The 24,066-nt window shown below is 39.2% G+C and overlaps 1 protein-coding gene across 1 annotated transcript in view; it reads right to left on the minus strand.

The window, feature by feature from the left end:
* The window catches only part of ENPEP (glutamyl aminopeptidase), an 89,571-nt gene extending 67,956 nt beyond the window's left edge, over positions 1-21,615 (minus strand). The window contains exons 1-3 of the mRNA XM_040476061.1: positions 20,719-21,615; positions 8,670-8,811; positions 6,252-6,383 (exon numbers count right to left, since the gene is read on the minus strand). Of these exons, the coding sequence (XP_040331995.1) occupies positions 6,252-6,383; positions 8,670-8,811; positions 20,719-21,347 (903 nt within the window). The 5' untranslated portion in view covers positions 21,348-21,615. The remainder of the gene's footprint in view (positions 1-6,251; positions 6,384-8,669; positions 8,812-20,718) is intronic.
* Positions 21,616-24,066: the final 2,451 nt, after the last annotated feature.

Raw genomic sequence — 24,066 nt, forward strand, 5'->3', positions numbered from 1 at the left:
GGATACGTACATAACCTTTAATTATCTCTCCCTGCGTATACTTATTAATTGCTGGGGTGGCTATAATATATATCCATAAATTCTTTGATAGTCCTCCCTCCAGGAAGTGGAGTTTAATCCCTTTCCTCTTGGGAATGGGCTATACTTAGTGATCACTTGTAACAGATAGAATATGGAAAAGAAAAATAGTAATTTATACTAGGGAAACATGGCAGATACCACCTGAACCAAATGACCAAAGTTAGCATCACCAACAATAAGTTGTGTTGATAGCATGTGTCCCCTGATATGATCTAATGAGAAGTGTACCTTTTCTCTGAGGTATTTTCCCTCCAAATCCAAAACCCCACTCTAATCATGAGAAAACTTCAGGGATATTGAGGGATATTGTACAAAATATCTGACCAGTCCTCTTCAACAATATCCAGATTATTAAAAACAAGGAAAGATGGAGAAAATGTCATAGACTAGACAAAATTAAGGAGACATCATGACTAAATACGATGTAGTATCATCTATTAGATCCTGGAACAGAAAAAACACATTAGTGGAAAAACTGGTAAAATTAAAATAAAGTCTGTAGTCTAGTTAATAGTTTTGTACAAATGCTAATATCTTAGTTTTGATGAATGTATGATAAATCGTTTTGTAAGACGTTAACTTTGGAGGAAGCTGAGTAAATGTTACATGGGAATTCTTTTGTATCTTTGCAACACCTGTACATCTAAAATTATTTCAAAATAAGAAGTTTAAAAATATATGAGTACGAAAACAATAAAACTTATTTCTAAGAAGACTATTTCCATGTAGGAGAATGCATAAATTAAAATCCATGGCATAAAACCAAAAACTGCTCTAAAATATAAAGTTCATTTTAAAAAGCCCCATGATATACATATTCCCTGCCCTCAATCTTTCCAATCCAGACAAATGGACCAAGCCAGAAGCAAGTAAGAAGACACAGGCAGTAGGAAGGATTCATTCAAAGGTATAATTCTATTCAGGAATCATCCTATAACATTTTGGAAGCAGGCACAATACAACCTCTTCCACTGAGTCAATCAAATTAATATGGTTATAGTATAAAACTAATTAAATGGACAATACCAGCCTCTCTTAGTGAGTAGTCCCCCTCAACTTCCTCCGTCTGATCATGAAAGCCAAGGAATTTGACTACAGTTGAATTAATCTCTAGCAAAGTAACTGCTCCTTTTTTGCACATCCCTCTTTACAAAAGACGGAGGTCAAAAGCCCAAAGAAACCCAAGTCCTAATTAGAACTTACTCTTTCTCAGGAATGGGGTCACTCTTACCATTTAATTTGTCCTGAATTTGGTTCCTGGAAGACTAGTGCCAAGCTAAAAAGTCTAGCAAAGTTATTGAGGTCATAGGTCAAATGTACTTCAGATGGCATCACAAAACTAACTTAGAATGATTTTTATATATGGTAATATAGGCAATTTTCCTTTTTCCTTTTTTTTTTTTTTAACATTTATTTGTTATTGAGAGACAGAGGCAAAGCATGAGCATGGGAGGGGCAGAGAGAGTGGGAGACACAGAATCCGAAGCAGGCTCCAGGCTCTGAGCTGTCAGCACAGAGCTTGATGCGGGGCTTGAACTCACAAACTGTGAGATCATGACCTGAACTGAACACGGACACTCAACTGAATGAGCCACCCAGGTGCCCCTAATTTTCCTTTTTTCTACTTGCTTTTTTCCAGCCACATTTTCTATAATGTATGCGTATTAAACCTATAACTTAAAAATATATTCATAATCCACGTTGTTGTGGATTTGAAAATGGAATGCAATACAGCCCAATAGAAGACTTTGAACTAACTTAAGAGGTTAATGACATGTTAATCAAGGATATTGCTTCCCAAAATTTGACTCCTATATAAACAATAGAAGTACATTTTATTGATAGTTTGGGAGTTAATTCAAAAGTCATATAATCTCTACATTTTGTACTAACTGTTTTTCTAGAGTAGAATCCAGTGATTTCATTTATTTTGTTTTTTCATCCCCCATAAATTATTTATTTTATAACTGGAAGTTTGTACCTTGTGACCCCCTTCACCCATTATATGTACCTCCCACCCCCTCCTCTGGCAACAACCAATATATTCCCTGTAACTACAAGCCTGTTTTCTTGGTTTGTTTTTATTTTTGTTTTTTAGCTTCCACATGTAAGTGAAATCATACAGTGTTTGTCTTTCTCTGACTTATTTCACTTAGCATAATGCCCTCGAGATCCACCTATGTTGTAACAGGTGGCAAGACTTCTTTAATGGCTGAATAATATTTCTGAGCGTGTGTGTGTGTGTGTGTGTGTATTTATACACTTGTCCATCAACAGACACTTAAGTTGTTCACATATCTTGGCTATTGTAAATAATGCTACAATGCAATGGAAAAAAGACAGTCTCTTCAGCCAGTGGTGTTGGGAAAACTGGACAGCAACATGCAGAACAATGAACCTGGACCACTTTCTTACACAATACACAAAAATAAACTCAAAATGGATGAAAGACCTAAATGTAATACAGGAAACCATCAAAATCCTGGAGGAGAAAACAGGTAACAACCTCTTTGACCCTGGCCATAGCAACTTCTTACTACACATGTCTCTGGAGGCAAGGAAAACAAAAGCAAAAGTGAACTATTGAACTTCATCAAGATAAAAAGCTTCTGCACAGCGAAGGGAAGAATCAACAAAACTAAAAGGCAGCCTACAGAATGGGAGAAGATATTTGCAAATGACATATCAGATAAAGGGTTAGTATCCAAAAATCTATAAAGGACTTATCAAACTCTACACCCTCCAAAAAACAAATAATCCAGTGAAGAAATGGGAAGAAGACATGAATAAACATTTTTCCAAAGAAGGCCTCCAGATGGCTAACAGACACATGAAAAGATGTTCAACATCCCTCATCATCAGGGAAATACAAATCAAAACCACAATGAGATACCCCCTCACACCTGTCAGAATAGCTAAAATTAACAACTCAGGAAACAACAGATGTTGGCAAGGATGCAAAGAAAGGGGAACACTTTGCACTGTTGGTGAGAATGCAAACTGGTGCAATCACTCTGGAAAACGGTATGGAGGTTCCTCAAAAAATTCAAAATAGAACTACCCCACAACCCAGCAATCATACTACTAGGTATTTTTCCAAAGGATACAGATGTGCTTATTTGAAGGGTCACATGCACCCCAATGCTTACAGAAGCACTATCAATAATAGCTAAATTATGGAAGGATCCCAAATGTCCATCAACTGATAAATGGATAAAGATGTGGAATATTACTCGGCCATCAAAAAGAATGAAATCTTGCCATTTACAACAATGCAGATGGAACTAGAATGTATTATGCTAAGCAAAAAAAGTCAGAGAAGGACAAATACTATTTGATTTCACTCATATGTGGAATTTAAGAAATAAAACATATGAACATAGGGAAGGAGACAAACCATAAGAAACCCTTAAATACAGAGAACAAACTGAGGGTTGCTGGAGGGGAGGTGGGTGGGGGGAATGGGCTGAATGGGTACTAAGGAAGACATTTGTTGGGATGAGCACTAGGTGTTATACATAACTGAAACCATTATTACACTTGGATTGAAATCAACTTGGATTGAAATAAAATTTAAAAATAAAAATAAATAAAATATAGTAAATTTTAAAAATAATGCAGCAATGAACGCAGGGGTGCATATATCTGTTCAAGTTAGTATTTTCATTTTCTTTGGATAAATACCTGAAGATATTACTTAAAGATTTTACTGACTTTAAAACCCTGAAACAATCAACTAAACCTGAAAAACGTCCTCAGGAGATTTCTTACCAACAGAGTTATAAAAAGTCTTTCCATCAAAGGCTAGCCTCAATTATTGCTAAATTTTATTTTTCAGGACTGAATCAAAATGCATTGCAAATAATATTCAATAAAGGAAATATACAAAGTTAAAAGTCTTTTGAGCTACCTTCCAAACTCAGTTACCTTTCTTCTTAACAGTTTTTTTTGGGATAAATCCTCAATTCCAATTTTTTCTCATGAGCAGCAAGGACATTTTAAGCATAATGAATGGTTCAACTACTAATACCTGCTGTGTAAATAATACCTGCTAGTAAACAATTCAGAAGAATATAGGTCTGGATTCTATGTTTATTTATATAAAGGAACTTTTGCCAGAATAGTGAACATACCCAAGGGTTTAATCAGGGTACTACTGATTGTTGATTGCACAATATAATCTGATTATGAATAGCAAGTGATTAATGTACCAAAATAACACTGTCAGAAGCAAAGTATCTTTTGATTCATGAAATTTCTACTAAAAGTATCGCATTACACAAAAGCTACCTCGTTCCATTTTTTTAAAAACTGAAATAGAAGTATAGGGACTTTGGGTCAAGATGGTACAGTAAATTAAAAATTTGATGTACCCCCACATACTGAAATGATAGATGCAATGGAAAAATGGAAAACCCACAAGACATATCAGGACTTTAAACAACACAAATATCTCCATGAACTTGATAAAAATACAAAGCAGATGGCAGGACTGAAGCCATAAGCTTATTGGTAATTAGTAACGGGTTACTGGGGATCAGAGCCAGATTATGCTTTGGAAATCATGTTTTATTTTAAACTTGAACTACTGATTTCTGATTGTTTTCTCATAGCTTTCTATTTTATGGTGATCATATCTTCTTGAATCTGAGAGTAATAATTAAAGGTTGTACAGGTGAGAAAGTTTAATTTTTTATGGCTTTTTTTGGAATTCTCTTTAGTTTCCCCAATCATTACTATTGGCCCCCAGAGTGTTTTTTTTGTTTATTTGCCTTGGATTTTCTTTTATGTTGTTTGTTTTCCTCAGATGCCTGTTTATCTTAAGTTGTCTGTTCAGCTCTAAGAATGTAGTACTGAGGCTGGTTTGCATTTCCATTGATGTCACATTTAAGTATATTTAAGTAGGTCGGTTTCCCTTTAATTTTTTCTAGAATGGGAGATTGTACTGGGGTACCTGTGCTTGAGTGTTAACTGTTAGGTTTCAATTTAGAGTGAGTGGGTAGGAAAAGCCAGGCAGGGAACCTCTCAAATGCCAATGAGGCAGAATTTACCATAAATTGGCATTCATACTAGATGCCTTGCAAGTTCTCTAGTAAGGGTTCTGTCTACCTTTTGTAGAAAACAGCCCTACCAGATTTTGCATGAGGGAAAAATCTGGTTGCCTGTCTTCTGTAGATGGGGTGGAAGGGAAGGGCCCCTACTTTGTTTAGCTCCATGTTTCACTTTCACTGAATTCTCCCAACCCAGAGTCTCTGGGAAGTGTCCAAAGAGATTATAGCATTCTGTTTCCCTTTTACCAAATAGATCATCAGAAAGCAATATATTATGACAATATTCATTTCCCACCCAAATGGTGAAAACTTAACCAAATTTACAACAGAATAGTATGCAGTCAGCTTTGATATTTAAGAAATATTTACCACTCAAAGATACCATTGGGATCTTCTGCCAAATTGTATTTTCCATTATGTCATCTAAAACCTTTATACAAAATCCACCATTACAGCTCAGCTAACTAACTGGTATGGGCTCTGATGACTCATCCAGCCACTATCACACCTTACAAATAAATATCCTTGGTCAGAGGACCAGGTGCATTGGAAATGCAAACTCACGTCACTATAGGAAATAACTCCAAGTACGCTGTCGGTTGCTGATGAGTTGACTGCATTTTCTTTTTCTTTTTCTTTTATTATTATTATTTTTTTAAATGATTATTTATTTTTGAGGGAAAGAGAGCATGAGTGGGGGAGGGGCAGAGAGAGGGGGACAGAGGATCTGAAGCAGGCTCTGTGCTGACAGCACACAGCTGGAGTTCATGAACCATGAGTTCATGACCTGAGCCGAAGTCAGACGCTTACCCAAGTGAGCCACCCAGGTGCCCCTACATTTTCTTTTTATGCAATTACATCATCACTAGTGAATTGTTTAAGCCTTCTGCTTTGCCTTGTCATTTCCACCTGGGTGGCTCAGTCAGGTAAGGCTCAGGTCATGATCTCATGGTTCATGGGTGCAAGCCCCCCATTGGGCTCTGTGCTGATGCTGTGGAGCCTGCTTGGGATTCTCTCTCTCTCCCTCTCTCTCTGCCCTTCCTCTGCTCTCTCGCTCTCTCTCTCTCTTGAAATAAATACATAAACTTAAAAAAATAAAAAATATATAATGGGACTCACAGGTACTCCCCTTTTAGATATTCTGTCAACGCGGTCAAATTGATGTACAGCAAAGCACACCAGATAGGTGCTCATAGGGACGGACTTCTTGAAAGTTGTTCTATTCCATTTATGGTCCAGTGACTCTTCTTTCTATTGAAAACAAAAGATAATCTTTTATTTATCAAAAGATCAGTAACAGACAAGACAAACAAATGATTCCTCCAAACCTGGAGTTTTAGTCAGAAGTCCTTTGTCAAAGCTTAGGGGTAAAACTTCCTCTTACCCATGAATGGTGATATTGAAAAAGACTAACGGAAATGGCACTTAATTTTTAGACCTGTGAAAGAGTGATTGAACTATACACTGTACGAGGTTTCTCAGGGAAAACACAACTTTGACTAGGATATAGGAATTCGTTTGTCTTTCTACATTAAATATACAATCCCAACCATGATATTTGAGGGGATAGCAGATCTGTCAATGAAGAAAAGGCTAGTGCCCAATGCCTCACACAAAGGAAGAACTAAGCAAATGTTTGTTCAGGGAGGGCAATTGCTGTACCAGGCATAGCAGGATGTTGGGTTCTCTTTTCCATCTCTGATGCCTACATCAAAGACCCAAGGTATCATCACTAAAGTCACTGTCTTGATTATCACGGACAGAAGAATTTCATTACTGATGCCACTACTGACTCCCATCTGTCTGGTTTTCTGCCCATGCCGGCTTTGCCTTCCTCTTCCCCAATCACCAGGCCTAATATTCCATCCACATATACTTGCCCAATTCGTGCTACCCACTGTTTAAATATTTCCATGTGCCTTGTAGTCACACAGTAAGTCACCGCAGTGGGAAGCTTTCAAAGGGGCTTAAGTGAGGAAGGTTGGACTAGAATCGATGCCTCATTGACAAGCAAGCATGGATGTGCAAGTGCTTGTAGAGAAGTATCTGAACGCCAGCAAAGTTACTCTAGTAACCACTACTAGTGAGAACTCCTAATGACCCAATATCCTTCTTCTTCCAGGACTATTGTCTGGAACTAGTAAGAGGTGAAGAATATATTCTGCAAAATGAAAAGGTCCTCTGAGAGGGCTTAAGCAGAAGGTGGTAAGGTTTGCATCCTTTCTCCTCCCACCTGCCCTTCCCATCCCGACCAAACATTGAAAGGATCTTTTACCCTGGCCCAGCCTTTTGGGTCAGTGTGCCAGACTCTTTTAGTTTATCCTTTTCTCTTTCTTCTCCAGTCAGAGCTCAACTGCTCAGGTGCCTGACACCAGAATAAAACAAATTGATCAACTAATTCACATTGCAAGGCATGGCTAGCTGACAATTTACTTTTGAACCCTCTTAAAGCTTTTGTTGGTTTTACTTTGTTCTTGCTTTTCTGAGGAATACTGGTCATTAAGAGGGATGAATTTCAATGATGACATTTCAGACAGTGGATCAGAACAATGGCAGATATAATTTAAGCAGGGTTTTTTTCTGGTATCAGTTAGAGGACAATTATATATAAGGATGAGACTGACCCTTTTACGTGTCAATATATGTGCATTTATTCTATGTATAAGGTACAATAATCCCCAACTTTAGTTGCATTACTCTTTCTGTGGTTGAGGGGCAGTAATGGAGGAAAAAGTCTTATGTCAGTAATTACACAGACAGAACTTACTGGAGCCTACTTTTTTTTTTTTTTTTTTAATGCTTTAAATTTTTTTTTTCAACGTTTATTTATTTTTGGGACAGAGAGAGACAGAGCATGAACGGGGGAGGGGCAGAGAGAGAGGGAGACACAGAATCGGAAACAGGCTCCAGGCTCTGAGCCATCAGCCGAGAGCCTGACGCGGGGCTCGAACTCACGGACCGCGAGATCGTGACCTGGCTGAAGTCGGACGCTTAACCGACTGCGCCACCCAGGCGCCCCCTTTTTTTTTTTTTTTTAACATTTCATGATCACTATTTGTTCACTAGAAAATCTTTGGGCATGAGTTTCCTTGGAGTTGGCTTCTTTACTCCAATATTTAAGTGATGGTTTTCTGCAGCAGGTCAATCTTAAACACTGGGCTTCTATTTATCTGAAAATCAAGACTAGGCACTGGGCCCAAGAATATTTTTAAGTCTCTAATTCCATGAGTTTGCCATTAGTCTGTCATGACTAGGGGGTTGTTTCAGTTAAGCAGAGGCCAGCCGATGAGGGTCAACTGTATTCACTCTTGCTTGGAACCCAACCATGGCTTTTTGACTAGACTAGCATATGTCAGGTTAAAGACTTCTAGGACTCCAAGAAAAGAGATTGTCAAAATGAATTTTCAAGCCTCTAATGAACTATGAGGGCACATTTAATTTTAGAATTCATTGGGTTCTCTCATAGTAAATAAGATAATTTACCTGCTATTTTAAACAGATGATCTGCAGAAACAAAAAATTTTTTAAAGGACTTACCTCCACTGGCATATTTGAAATTGCCCTATATTCTTTGAGGTGGGTGATGGATATCGTATAGGTTGCCTTTTTGTTGGGCTCATCAAAACAAGGGAAGGATTTCCTGGCATCTGTTGGTTCATGATCAGTGGCTGCTATGCTCCTTAGAAACAAACACACAAACAAAATACATGTCACCTCTTCTCACAGTCCCTGTGTTTCTATTCCTATAGAAAAAGTCAACTATGTAATTACAGCTGCATGAATTTATAACTACTATGTAATTATATTGCAGGTCTTAAAATGACCTTCTATCCAGAAAACTATCAAATAGTTGTCAAAGCCTTTCTTGGAATTTTTAGGTCAACAAATAAATGAAAATCTGGAAGTTTCCAGATTTAGATATTTTATATGAATAGTTTGATATTTTGGTGCCATAACTAAAAATCTGTGAGCTGTAGATAAGCAGAAATAAATCCAATTATGAACTGTCACTTTTTCCACTCAAAAGCCATCAAGCAACAAGTAGATAAACAACAAAGCCAAACTCAAGGAGTTGTTTCTAACTGTCCTTCTGAGAGTGAACAGCTGTGTCCTGTCACAGAGCAGAGGAGTATCTTCCAGAGTCCCCAGCTCCTGTCCTTAATGGCACATTCTTTCTTATTTATGTTGCACCGGGAACAGACTCCAATTTCATTTCTATGCAAAGGCAGTGCTCTGAGTAATCTCCCAGGTGAAATAGCCTTTGACCAGGTGGAAAACCTGCTTTTGAAAAAAGAGCATTTTGAAAAGCAGGAAAACCCACTTTTGAGAAGAGCATTTTTTATGGCTCTAACTAGGCAAATGCCGTTGTAAATTAAAATGTTAATGTTTAATATTTCCATCATTTCAAAGTGGAAATAACATTTTTTTCTGAGTAACTGCTCAAAAAATCAATGAATATATACTTTCTAAAGGTAGTTATATCACAGTAAAATATTGCACACTTGCTCATTAGAAGAGTAAGCAAAGTAAAAAGCATAAAAGAAAGGGGGAGTACAGAAATGTTGACATATTTGTTACTAATTTGGCTAAGAAAAATATTTTGTCCTTCAGGCATATCATAAAGAATATGAAGCTAAAGTATTAGATCATTCATTCATCCAATATTTATCAAACCCTTTCCTTCCACACTCCTTACCCACCCACCCCATCCCTTTCCCTGCCGTACACACACAAACACATTTGCCAGGCATTATTCTAGGTGCTGAGGGAACAACAAAGACTAAATAAGCACATAGGAGAGTGATAAGAGGTATACGGAAAATAAAACAGGGGAAGTGACAGAGAAAAACCTAGGAAAAGTTGTGGGCACCGTTAGGTAAAATAGTCAGGGACAATCTCTTGGAGTAGGTCATGGTTTACTGAGGTCTGAATGATGAGAAAAAGCCAGACAGGGGAAGCATAAGAAAATTGTATCCTAGCAGAGAGAACAGGAAAGTGCACAGTCTCTAGAGTGGAAAAGAACTTCATGTGGTTGAGGACCTGAATGGTGTCCAGTGTGGCTGAAAGGTGTCCGCTGAACTAGAGGGACTGGGGCCAAAGAAGTTTGGTCAGCAGAGGCCATGCTAAGAGTCTGCATTTCATTTTGGCTTAAGGATGTATTATATACATTAATTTATCCAAAAGATAATATGCCATAGTCAACATCCACATAAAAGAAATATTTTTTTAATTTCTTAAAAAAAAAAAACCTCTCTAGATATAATAATTTCCTGTTAAAAACTCAGCCAAGGGGCGCCTGGGTGGCTCAGTCAGTTAGGCGGCTGACTTCGGCTCAGGTCATGATCTTGCAGTCCGTGAGTTCGAGCCCCGCGTCGGGCTCTGTGCTGACAGCTCAGAGCCTGGAGCCTGTTTCAGATTCTGTGTCTCCCTCTCTCTGCCCCTCCCCCGTTCATGCTCTGTCTCTCTGTCTCAAAAATAAATAAAAACATTAAAAAAAAAACTCAGCCAAGAAAACTAATCTGTAAAAAGTAAAACCAGAAAAGTGGCTGTCTTTTGGGAGACTGTTGCCTGAGGGAGGGAACTTTCTTGGATGACTGAAAAAAATTTCTATCTTATTAGAGATATGGGTAACAAAGATGTGTGCATTTGTCAAAATGCATTGAACTGTGTCCATTAGATTTGTGTGTTTAACATATGAACATTTTCCCTAAAAATAATTCTAAGTGAATACTCAGTTCCAGTAAGTAAGTTTGTGTTTTCTAGTGGTATGTGTTAGCAATTCAGAAACAACATTCTCTGTGTCCTAATGGCTTGAGCAAATGAAAATAAATAAATAAATAAATAAATAAATAAATAAATAAATAAATAAATAAAAGAGGATAATGGAAAGCAGGTTTCTCACTGTTGGGGAAGAGAGTTATAAATCTGGAAAGGGGAAAGACTAGAATGTCTCTCCATATTCAATTATAATTGCAGGTTTGGTGTAAATTCAATGATTTTTGTGTGTAGATATAGGTAGGTGGATATAAAAATACAAACTGAGTTCTCTCTGCTGAGCAGGAGTAGCAGCACTGACAAGCTTGGAGCAAATGAGCAAAGCTAGTTAGTTCCCAGATGATGAGTTCTAAATACCACTCCCCACTAAAAGGAACCAGGACTCCTTAGAGAAATGGCCAATTCCAGTGATGAGTCAGCAAGAGTCCAAGATGATCCTGGAACGTCTTTGCTTTGCCCAAAAGTAAGGAAGTTCTCAAAGAACCATGGGAACGAGTCAAAAGGACACAGCGGCCCACTTGAGTGGACTACCACGGTTGAATCTGGGAGAATTAGAATGTCAAAATTAATAATGAAATTATAACCCATTGACTAAAATAAGAATCCATGAATCCTTACTCTGATATAGATACAGATATAGATATTTATGGGTGGTGAGGAGAAGGGAAAGTTGTGGTTTTTTTCCACACATAGATTGCCTATTAGTGATTTTAGGAGGAATGATGGCCTTAGAAAATTGTCAGTGGATGCCAAAACATGCGTGACAGTTTGATGAGGAAAGGTGTATCTGAATGGTTTCAAAGAATCTCTGGAAATTACTTACAAAGAGATAAATTGTAACTTTACAGTGGAGGAAGTATTAGGTACCACCTTAAGCAAGTGATCAGTGACAGCATCACTAATAATGGTCAAACCAATGGAATCTGTCTCCTGATAGGATTTCCTGAGAGGGACACAGCACCACTTTTGTGAAATGCCTGACCCAAAAAAAAAAAAAAAAAAAAAAAAAAAAAAAAAAAAAAAAAAAAAATGCTTAACCTGCATTTTTAAATCATGAGGAAAGTCAGATAAACTAAAACTGGGGGACATTCTCAAAATAACTGTACTCTCCAAAAATATCAAGGTTATGAAAGACAAAGAGAGGCTAAGGGACTGTTCCAGTTTGAAGGAATCTAACAAGGCATAACATTAAATGTAATGCATGCATTCAGACTGGATACAGGATTGAGAAAAATAGCTCAGAAGGACATTTTAGGTTAATTGATGAAGGTTGATTATGACTGTGGATTGGATAATCATATTATATCAATGTTAAATTTTCTGATTTTGATAACTGCACTGTAGTTATGTTAGAGAATGTCCCTTAAGAAATATATACCGAATGTTAAAATGTAAAGGGAAATAATGTATCAAAATACGCTAACGGGAAAGGGGGGGCATGAGTGGGAGGGGGGGTAGGACAAAATGTTAACATTGGTGAATCTGAGTAGAATGTTTCTAGGAGATCTTTGTACTATTCTTGCAATTTTTCTGTAAGTTTGAAATTCGTTCAAAATAATAGTTATCCTAAAAAGCTTCAAGAATGTATTCTTCTTCAACAGAGGTAATTCCTGATTAGTTTTGTGATGATAATAGCTTAGTCAATTGAAGTTTCTAATACAGTTCAGACAGTAGAGAATTACAAACACATCAGGATATAAAGAAACCTGCACACTTTCCCAGGGTGCTAAGGTTTTATAATCAGCTCCACCAAGCCCCAGCCCCATGTTTAGTCAGCTGCCTTTTCTTCTGAATTCTTCGGGCTTCTGATTTCTTCCAGAGGCAGAAGAAAAAGAAAAATCACTCTCTGCAAGAATGTTGCAGTTTAGTCGCACCTCAGAAATAAGCAAATTAACTAATTTGGGAATAGGAGTGGGTTGGGGGGGGGTGGGGCGGGGGGGGCGGGGAGAGAGAGAGAGAAAAAAAAAAAGAAAGAAGGGGAGAGGGTACAGGGGCAGGGTGAGGAGGGAGGAGGGAGTGGGATTCCACTGCCCTAAGCAATAGCCATTGGTAGATTTTTAAATGCTCTGTTTCAGTTTCTGCTCTGGGCAAGAGCACATACACCCCCCCCACCCCCACCCCAAGCACCCACAGAGAGGACTTTCAGTTGTTCCTCACCTTCTCTCTTTAAAAGAGGCTGTGCTTGATTGGATGCAAAAAAATCCTTCCCTAAATTAGGGTATCTCAGACTTGCCTTTGGAAATGGAACAGAACGGTGTTGATGGTGTCACTGGGTGCTGTGTTTGGTCTATCTCGGTGGCCCTATCAGTGAACGTTAATCACACCAAGTGTAGCTCAATTCTAGTGACCTGTACTTACGCTGATGTAAGGTAAAGTAACACTCAACAAGCAGAAGGGCTACAAAATGCGTATTGTTTTCTGGCTTATTCCCCATGATTTCATGGGGAAAACCCTCTTCTAAGAGTAAAAATTCCTAGATTCCAATCCTACTTCAGCCCTTTAAAGTGCGATCTTGTGCCAGTCACAAAACATACTGATTCTTAGTGTCCCGATCTATAAAGCCTGGTAACCAAAGCACATCTGTCCCCATCACAGGGTTATGTGGGGGTAATAAGGGATAGATCACGTGTAGTAATATATTTGAAATTCCCTTCCTATTTACATAATGGGATTAGGATACACCTCACCCTATTTCCTTTAACTCTAGAAGGCTAACTATGCTGTATGTTAATGCACCTTCCACAATGAACAGACTTCAAAATTCATTCATTAAACAAGAGTATCTGTCCTGGAACAAAAGTACTTGGTATATAAATACTGTAGGCAACATAACAATATTTTTCAATGGTAACTTGTTATTTTTTCTCATGAACTCCTATAGAACTCAAAAGCCCCTATTTATATCTGCTAAATGTCATCCAACGTTACTGAAGTTTTCTAAATACATGCAAATTTTAAACAAGGTATAGAAGATGCAAAACAATTTTAGGCCATACCTTCTTGGGGGAGGTTTTACTCGGTGATTAAAACCTCTTCTTTTTAGAATCAGTTGTGTTGTGCTGCAAATTAATGGGGAAAGCCTGGCTAAGTGCACGATGTGTTCAGGAGTGACTCGTGAGCATGTCCTGAATAATTATAATGCCAGGCAAATGTGCTGAGCTAAACCATTTTTCCGTAGGGGGCTCTCTCTGTGTCATGTTAATAAGTCACTTACTAGACCAGCACATTAAAAATACAATTCTGTGTAGCTTATTAATTCACAAAAGGGAAGAAATCCCTCTGACTTCTCAGAGTACATCAGATCAAGGTGACTTTAGAGAAAGCTGGAGGAAGAGGAGGTGAGATGCAAGTCACAGACCAGTTCACTCTGAATCTACTTAAAAAAAATTTTCCTTGATTACCTCATATATCATCTGGCATCTCCAATGAAGACTCTCAGGCTATGTTCAGCAATTTAGTAACTTAAACCAGCAAAATAAATGGCAAGATCTGTGTGAAAACCTTCAACAAAGGCCTTCTGATGGAGACGAGGCAGCCACAATTGCTAAGAGGCTGTGCAGACTAAGGAGAGGACTGCAGAATTAAATAGGGGAGCTGATTAGCGCCAAGACAACCCATCTAGATTATTCAGACTCCAACATATTTTCATGGTGGTTTGAACGAACCAGTATTTTTTAAATGTGTCATGGTTTAGCTTTGCTTTCTTATTTATTTATTTATTTAGTTTTGAGAGAGAGAGAGGCAGGGAGAGAGAGAGCGAGCACACAAGTGAGGGAGAGGCCGAGAGAGAGAGAGACAGAGACACAGAATTTGAAGCAGGCTCCAGGCTCTGAGCTGTCAGAGCAAACACCGATGCGGGGCTCGAACTCGTGAACCATGAGATCATGACCTGAGTCTAAGTCAGATACTTAACCAACTGAGCCACCCCAGACACCGCACCAGTTAATTATTTAAATGTATTTTCCAGTTGCTTTTTTTCTATGTAGAAGACATTCAAGGTCAAGTAAAATTTGTTTCCTTGCTTCCAAAATAAAGGAAATTACCATGCCTCCTGCAACAGGCAACAAGACCAAAAATAGATATATTGTTTATTGATAATAGGTATACTGATAGCTCAACATATCAGTCTAAGAATATAATGAACAAACTGACCTACAACTAAAACTTCAAGATTAAACCTACAAATGAGTACACATTTCCATGCATGTGCAAATATATCATACACACACACACACACACACAAACACTTAACTAGAACCATCTCACTGGTTTCTTTTCTTTTTTTTTTTTTTTTTTAATGTTTACTCACTTTTGAAAGATAGAGACAGAGCACGAGCAGGGGAGAGGCAGAGAGAGAGGGAGACACAGAATTTGAAGCAGTCTCCAGGCTCTGAGCTGTCAGCACAGAGCCTGACGCGGGGCTCGAACCCATGAACCATAAGATCATGACCTGAGCCGAAGTCGGACACTCAACCGACTGAGCCACACAGGCACCCTCACTGGTTTCTGTTTTGCCATGTTTTCACATTAATTCCTAATTTTTCTTATAAGCCCTAACCTTGTGCTTCAGACTTATGTATCCAAATGCCTATTGGACATGTCTTCCTAGATGTCTGATAGGCATCTGACAACAAAGTCATGACCTTCCCCCCCAAACCAGGTTCTACCATTCTATTTCCAGTATCAGTTAAAGGTGTGAGCTATCACACCTGTGATATATTGTGGCATATTGTACACATAACTAACTCACCTCTTTCTCACAGTCAAGCAGTCTTCAAAGCCTGACCATGTCACCTCCAAACGATTTTCTCCACTGTGTTCTCTTCTGTCTGTCCTGAAATCACTGTTCTACCTGATCCCCATCTTCTCTCTCCTGGATCACTGCAAGATCTCCCATGTGCCCCCACAGGGACTTAACTCTTTCCCTCACCATCCACCTAAATAGCTGCTAGTTAATTTTTCCTACATGCCTGCCATTAGCTAGCCTTTCTTTCCCATGCCCCGCAATGAAATTTCCAGAGTTATCTCCAGCTCACCTCTTCATCTAAACCTCTCCTACAAGCTAATTTCTTTTCCTCACTCTGCTTTTCTCACTTGTGCCTTTCCTTTTTTATCTGCTTTTATGTTCTTGCTTGCCTCTGCCTTTTGACATCCCACCATTATATCAGAATTCAGCTTCAATCCTAGCAATGCTGTGAATACCCAGAAAACCCAAACTAGCCTCCATCTGTCCCTCGTGTAAATTCTAATTGTAATTCCTGCTAATTCCAATGATTCTCAGTCCTTGAAATATGAAGACTGCAGTCCTAAGTTAAAATTTTTTTTTTTACCAATTCCTCTTCCTTTTGAGGAGATGGGGAGAAAAGGAACCCAGAAAAAATATCCGTCCTGACTGAGTGGGAAGACAGAGAGGTTACTGGTAGACGTTGGACTGCATAACGGGAAAAGGCTCTGGCTACGCAGCATGTCCCAGCATGTGCCAGAGGACAATAGTCATGTGAGAGCCTACATAAAAATGCTTCTTTATATTCATTCAGTAATATCGAAGTACACTGTGTGCTAGACAGTGAACAAGAGAGGGACAGCCCTGCTCTCAGGGACCCACAGAAGATTTCACAGCCTCACACAGTTGGGAAACTGCATACTCCAGAGATTCATGGCAGTCTCTAGAGATTCATAATGTATATTATTCTATAAAAGTCTCTCAGAAGTTCCATCATTAAAAAAAAAAAAAAGGAAACACATTTTTTTTTGTATTTAGTATTATTGCCCAAACTAATTTGGCCACTTCAGCCAGGTCACGATCTCGCGGTCGGTGGGTTCGAGCCCCGCGTCAGGCTCTGGGCTGATGGCTTGGAGCCTGGAGCCTGTTTCCGATTCTGTGTCTCCCTCTCTCTCTGCCCCTCCCCCGTTCATGCTCTGTCTCTCTCTGTCCCAAAAATAAATAAAAAACGTTGAAAAAAAAATTAAAAAAAAAAAAAAAAGAGTAGCTCAAACACCAAGAAGGAAATGCTGACCCTTAGAGAGAAGAAAACAGTATACACTTTGGAGACAAGAGGAGAAGGCAACTCTGTTTGGGAACGGAACCACTGGAAATGCTTGCTACACAACACAGTGAGAGGGTGGCGGGTATTAGCGGTATGCACAGAAAAACATTCCAAAGGTTCTGACCCTTTTAAAAGTAGTTTCTTCCGATCACAAGGAACAGACCAGAAAGTAGGAAAAAGTGACTTTTAAGTTTCTCAAACTTTCTTCTCCTAAGCCTCACTATAGCTCTGTCCCCAGCAAGATGACAGGTGGGTATTAATGCCAGGGAACTCTAAACTGACTCTACCTTCTTCTCCAACTCTCCTCTTGCCTCTGAATCTGAGGGAAAGCAGCCCAGACGGTTGGTTCCTCTCTGTGACATTCAAGTTCAAGTCCTGGTTGTATATGCAGAAATCAGGAAATGTTGGTTGCTACTGAGCACACTCGTGTTGAGTTTGCGTTGTGGTGGCAACGATAATATCCCAATGATAATATGCAACAGCCAGTACTCAGTCCTGGAGTTTAATTTTAAAATAAGACAGAAGAGGCAGAAAATATCATTGGACTGTATACTTAAAAAGCGTACTGCTATGATGGTATTTTAAATTGCATGTGCATCAAATATCACGCAGCTCGCTCTATAATATGAAAGAAAGGTGCTGCTCCCAATGAACTCACTCCTGCGTCCTTATATGGACACTGTGGATGAGAACCCCTATAGGCCTGCATTGTCAAAATGTTATGTAGAGGCTGGAATAAAAAAATGTATGGACTTTCCTCATACACTTGAAATATTTCAAAGCAAGATAAACAAAAAGGGGTCCATTTAGCCTAACTAAAGGCTCCTGAGTACGTGCCAGGACTGTTCCCAAACCATGTATGCAGTGAAGAACTGGCAGCATCCTGTGTAATGTGATAGCGTCAACTACTACTGATAAAAGCAGACAACCTTGGGCTCCCAATCCTCCACGAGAACCTGAGCCCCCCTATCTCGCCAATCTTGCTGTAACTTAGATTTGCTGAACAACAATCACAGACAGCTGAGTTTCAGAATAGCGGCTCTCGGGTGTATATATCTTACGGTAAAATTACCTGGCCAGTAAAACAATCCAGAGTTGAATGAATACTATATATGTTCGCACATAGTGCTTTTTTAAACTTGTGAAATACATAACAGAAATTTATTAATGGAATCTTGTTCCATCTTTGTTGGCCTTCTGTCGTGCACAGAATTTTTATAATATTTTGCTGGCTTTACTCAGATGAAATCTCTATTGTTTTCTCAACCCAAGAAACAATTTTAACGTCTTAGCAACCATCACTTAAAAGTTTTGACTTGTTTTCACTTTAACTAATGAATTTTTAGAATCTCTTGAAAGTGAGTATTCTTCCAAATACTAGGCCTTTCCCCCCCCCCCCCCAAATTGGAAAGTCTAAAAACTCATTTAATCACTAGCGAAGGTCAGAGAAATAGACACTGTTACTCATCATTTGTGGAAAGGAAATCTGGGACAGATCTTTCAAATTCAGTTTGGAGACACATGCACACACATGCACATGCCTTATATATATGCATATGTGTGTATACGTACACACCTGCATACATACATATGTACTTTGTAGTTTGGGCCAATTTCCTAGGAAGTTTCCTATAGAAATATTAGAAAGCGTTACACATATTTTTGTAAGGATGTTATTACATTTTCATGGGTATTTATTAAAAAAGGTAAAAGAGTAGGAGAAACGTCAATGCCCAAATTTAATGGAAAAGTTGATTATATTCATATAATCAATGATCATGTATCTATTAAACCATCTACAAATCACGTAAAGGGGGGATATATTCTAAAAGCTTGTTACATGATACTATGTACAACATAAGGCCATGTTTATCTGTGCTCAGAAAAAATACTAGAAGAATACCTACTTAAATATTAACAATGACTATACCTGAGTGAGAGCAATTTTCTCTGGTTCAAGTGTTCTGCAGTGAAGGTGTGTCATTTATGAAATAAGCAAAATAAATGTTACAAGTTTCTCAATATATTTGTCCTCTTTGACCCAGCAATTAATTCTATTTTATAGGATATCTCCTAACATAAGGAAATAAACAGATATATACTTAAAGGCTTACTTACAACTATGGTCTTTTCTGATTTGTTTATTGTAATACTGAAAGCAACTTAAATGTCCAGTATTAGGAAACAGGGGTTAAATAATAATGCACTATTATTAGTGCATTGCTAATATTTAATTTAGCGCATGCTGAGTCTTTAAAATCAGATTCTTGAAAATATAGAAGAATGAGAGGAAATGCTTATATGAAGTTAAAAAGGTATGTAGATACATAGACATAATATGATTACAATTTGATTGCCTAAAAAATATTCATTAACATGTTACCAAAGTTACCACTGGATGTGAAAATTCTCTTTATTTTTTTTTTATTTTCCATCTTTATAATTTTCCATGCTTTCATTATTTTTAATTTTTGTAAGGAGAAAAAAATGTCAGCCAAAAAGAAGCTTGTTTTATTACTAACGATATTAAGATATCGTATCTAAATGAGCGTGCTCTCCAAATATTTTCTCAAATTATCATTTCTGCTCAATTTACTAGTGTACCTCACAGTAAGACAGAGATACTTAAACATTTCATTTTAGTCCCTGGGTCTCTCTGACAAACAGTAGGAGGAATTTTGACCAAAAGGCTTACTTTGCTCCAATGGTTTCCAAGATGCTTAAAACAACATAGGGCAGGGATATTCAGTGGGCTGGCCCGGACTCACATTTGTGAATGGTGACACTTAATCATTTACTTGTCACGAATCCATGTAAGCAAGGTCAAAGCAGTTTCAAGTTCAGTGATACCTCAGTACAGCTTTCCTTCCTGATGCAAGGGCCACACCCACAGAGTGAAGGGGTTTTTTTAATTCATTGAGAGAGTTTATGCCTTTAACATAGTTCTGGTAATAGCATCTGATTGATTGTCAAGGCAAGTAACCATCTTTGCTAAACACGGAAATGTACAAATACGTATACTAATTACTTAATATATTTTTATGTCTTTAATTACCTAATATATCTTTTATATTGCAATATATCGTTTATGGAGCATTACCATTGCATACTGCATGATGGACAATAAGCCCAAAGATTTATCCATGTGCTGCCACTAATGGGTGGACTCAGTGAGTGTTTATTAAAAATTTATCAGTGAAACATGGTTCTGGCCATTATAAAACAAAGACATAATCCTGCCTTCCTTCCTAGATACAGCCACAGAGACAATTCCACGGATTCTACATACTCTTTCAACATCTTTTCTCCAAAAAAAATACTCAAGATTATAATTGACATTCACTGACTTTCACTTGAATTTAGTGTAATACATTTTTTAAAGTTCAGTTTAAAATCACTGTCCTACAGCCCAAGACTAATGGCAGTGAAATTTGCCAAACACGTGTAGTTTAAAAATCTGAGGTAGTTTCTGCATTCCGACAGGATGCAGTACATTATGATTTCTCCCGATGAAATAAAAGAGTTACACTGATTTTTTTGAACTCCATGCAGCTCACTCAATACTTTCAAGTTTTAGGACAGGCTTGGAAAATACAGCAGGGCATGGGTTTTTGTCTCCCAGGCGAACAGGCAGAATTGAAACCAAGTTTAGAAAACAGTCAGACCAACGAAACAATTAAAAAGTGGGACGTGAAAAGGAAAGGAAAAGAAATGAAAAACAAGTAGGCGAGCCGAGGGTAAAGGAAGCAAAAGTCAATATTTACTTGATCTGTCCGTTCTCCACGTAAGTCGTTCTGTAAAACCCCACGAGCGAGCCGTTCAGCCAGCCGGCGAACTCCATGGTCAGGAGATAGACATCCTGGCCACTGCTGGGTGCAAGCTCCTCTCCCGCCTCCACCACCACGTACTCCTGCTTTTTGTACTCGAAGCACCGCCTGACTTGCACCTGCTCCCCCGAGGGCCTCCTCAGCTGCGGGAGCCGGCTGAGCCTGGTCTCCCGCAGGTGCAGCCACAGGTGCCGGGTGGGCGCGCTCACGTTGATGGAGATGGTCACGCTGCCTGTGTACGTGTCCTCCTCCAGCAGGGGCTTCACCTGCAGGTCGTAGTGCACTGGGTTGATGAAGTCCGGCAGCCTGAAGTTTTTCCAGTCTCCACTTTCATCTTCGCTGGCAGGGCAGACCCCCTGGTCCTGCGGAGGGCTCTCGGTGGAAGGAGAGTGGGAAGGAGCCGGAGCTGTGCCCTGCCCTGCGTCCCCGCTGGAGTGATTCGACCTGGTCAAGCCCACGGAAAGTCCTACTATTAATCCTACCGCCACCACCACCGCACAGATAATAGCCACATGTTTCGTTTTAATGCAGTATCTCTTGGAGGCCTCTCCCTCCGCAAAGTTCATTTTTGTTTCCAAAGTCAAATATTGCACATAAAAGGATGTTAAATTTAACTAACTAACGTCAGCTGACTTCCTTTTTAAATTGTTAGGAATTCCCTGGCTTGGCAGCCTGTGTTCCTTTTTCCCACGCCCCTCTCTGACAGCCTTGCGTCTTTCCTCTCCCCTCACGTTCCCCACCGGCCACTGAAGGATGAAGGCGGAAACCAGGGGGTGGGATAAGGGCTCCAGAAGACAGGCTGAGCTGGAGGAAGAGGACTGCCGAGAAGACTGTCACAGCTCCCCTTATAAACGAGGCATCCCCACCCCACCCCTCCTGCTCAGGAGTGAGTTAAATATAAAGTAGGGCTTAGCTTATCAGGGAACGGGAGGATGAGTCTTTGCCAAAGCTCTGTCAGCAGCTTTCAGAGAGAGGGCGTATGGAAAAAGAAGTGTGCTTGCGACAGGAAAACTCAACCTTTGCTACTGGGTCTATGGCTTCTTCCTGTTGTGCTCACAGTCTCTCTCTCCTCACCAGAGGGCTTCTTGAATTTCAGCTCTTTAATCAGGTAGCTTGCCAAAGAAGCTGTTTTCTTTTCGGTTCCCCCCCCCCCCCATGTTAGGAAAACATTCAGACTCTGCCTTTACCGGAGTCATATCCTGGGCTTGCATGTTCAAAGCGATACCTAAATTCAAGGACCACTTAGGTGCTCAGTAACTATTTGTTAAATTGCTGGGTTAACAAAGCATAGCCAAGTTACCTGAAATCGGTTCAGTATGATGCTGGATAGAAGGAGGGAGGGGAACACAAAATCAGCCAAAGCAGTACTGCAGCTGAAAAGCATAACAAGAAGTAAGTAAAAATAATAATAATAATAGTAAATAAAATAAAAAGGAAAGGATTGAAAGGACAGAATGACAAGGGAGATAAACTTGTTAAGTTAGATAGCTAAACTGGTGTAGATAAACTCCTCTCTGCAGTTTGCCTGTGAGTGAGATTGGCTTCATTAGACTTCAAAGTGTAGATCATGTTTGGAGCAGATTCCAGATGTGAAAGCTGGCTTGTTGGGAGATCCATTATCTGTGCAAATCTATCGCCTCTGAATGATAAGGTCAAGACGGAAATCACGGCAGAGACCTGAATGTTTATGAGTAGCTAAGGTGTAGACCCCAAGCCACCTCTAATAATAACAATACAATAATAATTATCAAAAATTTGAGAGCTTTCTATGTGCCAAGCACTCTGCTAAGTACATTATCGAAGCTATTAGTGAAGTCTTCCGACAACTCTGTAAGGTTGGTACTATTTTGATGGCCATCTTAGAGATGGGAAAACTGACATTTAAAGAGGTTAAGGCACTTGCTCAAGGTCACACAATCAGTAAATAGCAGACTTGGAGCTTGTACCCAAGTTGTCTGAGTCCAAAGTCCACACATCTAACTACACTGTTCTTTTACTACCTTCTATTCTCTCAGAGCCTCCAGATGGTAACATACATTGTAAATCTCCAGACAGGATATTACTATTGAATAATTTCTACATTTAACTGGTGATGAACATTTTTAGTGAGGTAACTTTTCTGGGACTTGTGCTCCGTGGAACTCCCTGAGAAATGGTACTTTATACTGTTCCAAAGTACCAACTAAACAAAAGGGCGGGGGGGGGGGGAGACTTTAAAAGCAAGAGAGTCCATTTTGCTCTGTACATTTCTATTGTTTTCTTATAAAATAGTAGTAAAAATAGAATTAAAGGGAAAAGGGATATATTTTTCTAGATTACAAGTTCATCTTGTGTTTGTTAACTTCATACTCTGAAACAATCCTAGACTTTTTAAATCATAGTGTGTTTAATTTTGAAAAATCAAATCCCTGTGTTTTAGCCCTTAAGAGACCCCCTTTTTATTGGAAAGATCACCTGACATTTCATTAGATGAAAGGGAAAATGTGGATCATATTTATCTCAACATCATGACTAAAATTAAAAGTATTTGAAGAATGTACATAAAATTGTGTTAAACTGGAAGCATTTCTAAAAAGTCTCAGCTGAGGCAAACACACCTGAAGCTCTTAAATTCAACCTCATCTAGAAAGACAGCAATGTTACCACCGGGCCCTATGCTTGTGGCTAGATTGAACAAAGTAGATAATAGACTTTTGGGATAAAGTGAATTTAAGGGGGATTAAGAATGGTCAACTGCTGGGGCGCCTGGGTGGCTCGGTTGGTTGAGCATCCGACTTCGGCTCAGGTCATGGTCTCGCAGTCTGTGAGTTCGAGCCCCGCGTCGGGCTCTGTGCTGACAGCTCAGAGCCTGGAGCCTGTGTCAGATTCTGTGTCTTCCTCTCTCTCTGCCCCTCCCCCACTCATGCCCTGTCTCTCTCTCTCTCTCTCTCTCTCTCTCTCTCTGTCAAAAATAAATGAACATTAAAAAAAAAAAGAATGGTCAACTGATATAAAACTCTCCCCCGTTCTGCCCAAAATTCCGCCACATGGGACCCATTATTTAAATGTAGTATTTTTGATAGAGGAAATGAAATACCTTAAACCCATGTATGTAGTGTGTGTGCATACCCACACGCACCCATTTGTGTAAATTTTGAGTCTCAGCCCCAGTTCTTACCACAGCATCTTGGTATCAACCCGTAAGGGCTGCCTAGACCCCATGAAGGGCACTGCATCTTATCAGTATCACATGTTAGAGGGTTGCCTGATGTTGTAGATGTAAAACATCCAGCCAGCTACGTGGGG

Source organism: Herpailurus yagouaroundi, unplaced genomic scaffold (assembly GCF_014898765.1).
Source record: "Herpailurus yagouaroundi ecotype Mexico unplaced genomic scaffold, PumYag 28, whole genome shotgun sequence".
Classification (NCBI taxonomy): Eukaryota; Metazoa; Chordata; class Mammalia; order Carnivora; family Felidae; genus Herpailurus; species Herpailurus yagouaroundi.